The sequence below is a fragment of the Haliaeetus leucocephalus genome, unplaced genomic scaffold (genome assembly GCF_000737465.1).
Source record: "Haliaeetus leucocephalus isolate CR32 unplaced genomic scaffold, Haliaeetus_leucocephalus-4.0 Scaffold776, whole genome shotgun sequence".
Classification (NCBI taxonomy): domain Eukaryota; kingdom Metazoa; phylum Chordata; class Aves; order Accipitriformes; family Accipitridae; genus Haliaeetus; species Haliaeetus leucocephalus.
Window position 1 is genome coordinate 1 of NW_010973212.1, and position 1,317 is coordinate 1,317.

General features: G+C 65.7%; 1 protein-coding gene across 1 annotated transcript; it reads left to right on the forward strand.

The window, feature by feature from the left end:
• Nucleotides 1–6: 6 nt before the first annotated feature.
• Nucleotides 7–1,311, forward strand: RPL13A (ribosomal protein L13a; the record flags this gene model as incomplete). Its single annotated transcript, XM_010581501.1, has 6 exons — nucleotides 7–88; nucleotides 370–435; nucleotides 540–641; nucleotides 723–808; nucleotides 1,052–1,111; nucleotides 1,189–1,311. Coding segments are annotated over 6 exons (519 nt in total), but the record flags the coding sequence as incomplete, so codon positions are not given.
• Nucleotides 1,312–1,317: the final 6 nt, after the last annotated feature.

Consider the following 1,317-nt stretch of genomic DNA (forward strand, 5'->3'; position numbering starts at 1 on the left):
CTCCCGGTACCGCAGGTTCTGGTGATCGATGGCCGCGGGCATCTCCTGGGCCGGCTGGCGGCCATCGTGGCCAAGCAGGTGCTGCTGGGTAAGTGCGGGACCTCCCCTCCCCGGGACACCGGGACCTTCCGGGGACACCGGGACCCCTGGCGCGGGGATGAAGCCTCTTCGGCTGTTGAGTCTCACGACCGTGAGAGCTGCCTCATGCACTACCAGCTGAGCGCCGGGGGGACCGGGCCGGGCCGGGGGGGAGAAGGCGCGTGGGTCCGGTCGCTGCCGCCCCTGAGCCGTGTCCGTGTGTCTTGCTCCCCTCCGTGTCCGTGTGTCCCCCCCCCCATGTCCCTGTGTGTGCCCCCTCCATGTCTGCAGGCCGGCGCGTGGTCGTGGTGCGCTGTGAGGGCATCAACATCTCCGGCAACTTCTACCGCAACAAACGTGAGTGGGGTGGGGGGGGCGGTTACCGGGGGGTGTAACGGGAGCCCTGGACGCCGGGGTCTCCCCTGTTTTGCGAGGGAATAACGCTTTGCCCGCCCCCCCAGTGAAGTTCCTGGCCTTCCTGCGGAAGCGGATGAACACCAATCCCTCGCGGGGGCCCTACCACTTCCGTGCCCCCAGCCGCATCTTCTGGCGGACGGTGAGAGGTGAGTTTGGGGGGCCGGGGACCCCCCCAAACCCCGGGGTGCCCTCCTAGAGCCCCCTGACCCCTCCCGTGCTCCCCCCAGGGATGCTGCCCCACAAGACAAAGCGAGGCCAGGCGGCACTGGAGAGGCTGAAGGTGTTCGATGGAATCCCCCCGCCCTATGACAAGGTGAGGGGACCCCCAAATCACCCCAGGACCCCCCCCAGCCCCATGGGACCCCCAAATCTGCCGCTCTGTGTCAGTGATGCACTTTTACCTACATTGTTCGATGATCCTTGAGAGAAACTTTGATACTGAGGCACTGTGGCTGCCCCAAACCCCCCCCCTTGTTCTCCCCCAAATCTCTCTTTGTCTCCCCCTTGTCACCCCCCAAATCCAGCCCCCCCCTCAGTGATGCTCTTCCTCTGGCAGCGGAAGCGCATGGTGGTTCCAGCTGCTCTCAAGATCATCCGCCTGAAGCCCACCCGTAAGGTAAGGTGGGGGGGGGTCCGGGGGGGCTCCCCCACCACCGGGGTCCCCCCTTGACCCCCCCTGTGCCCCCTCCCCAGTTTGCTTTCCTGGGCCGGCTGGCACATGAGGTGGGCTGGAAGTACCAGGCAGTGACGGCGGCGCTGGAAGAGAAAAGGAAAGAGAAGGCGAAGCTGCGCTACAACAAGAAAAAGAAGCTGATGGTGAGA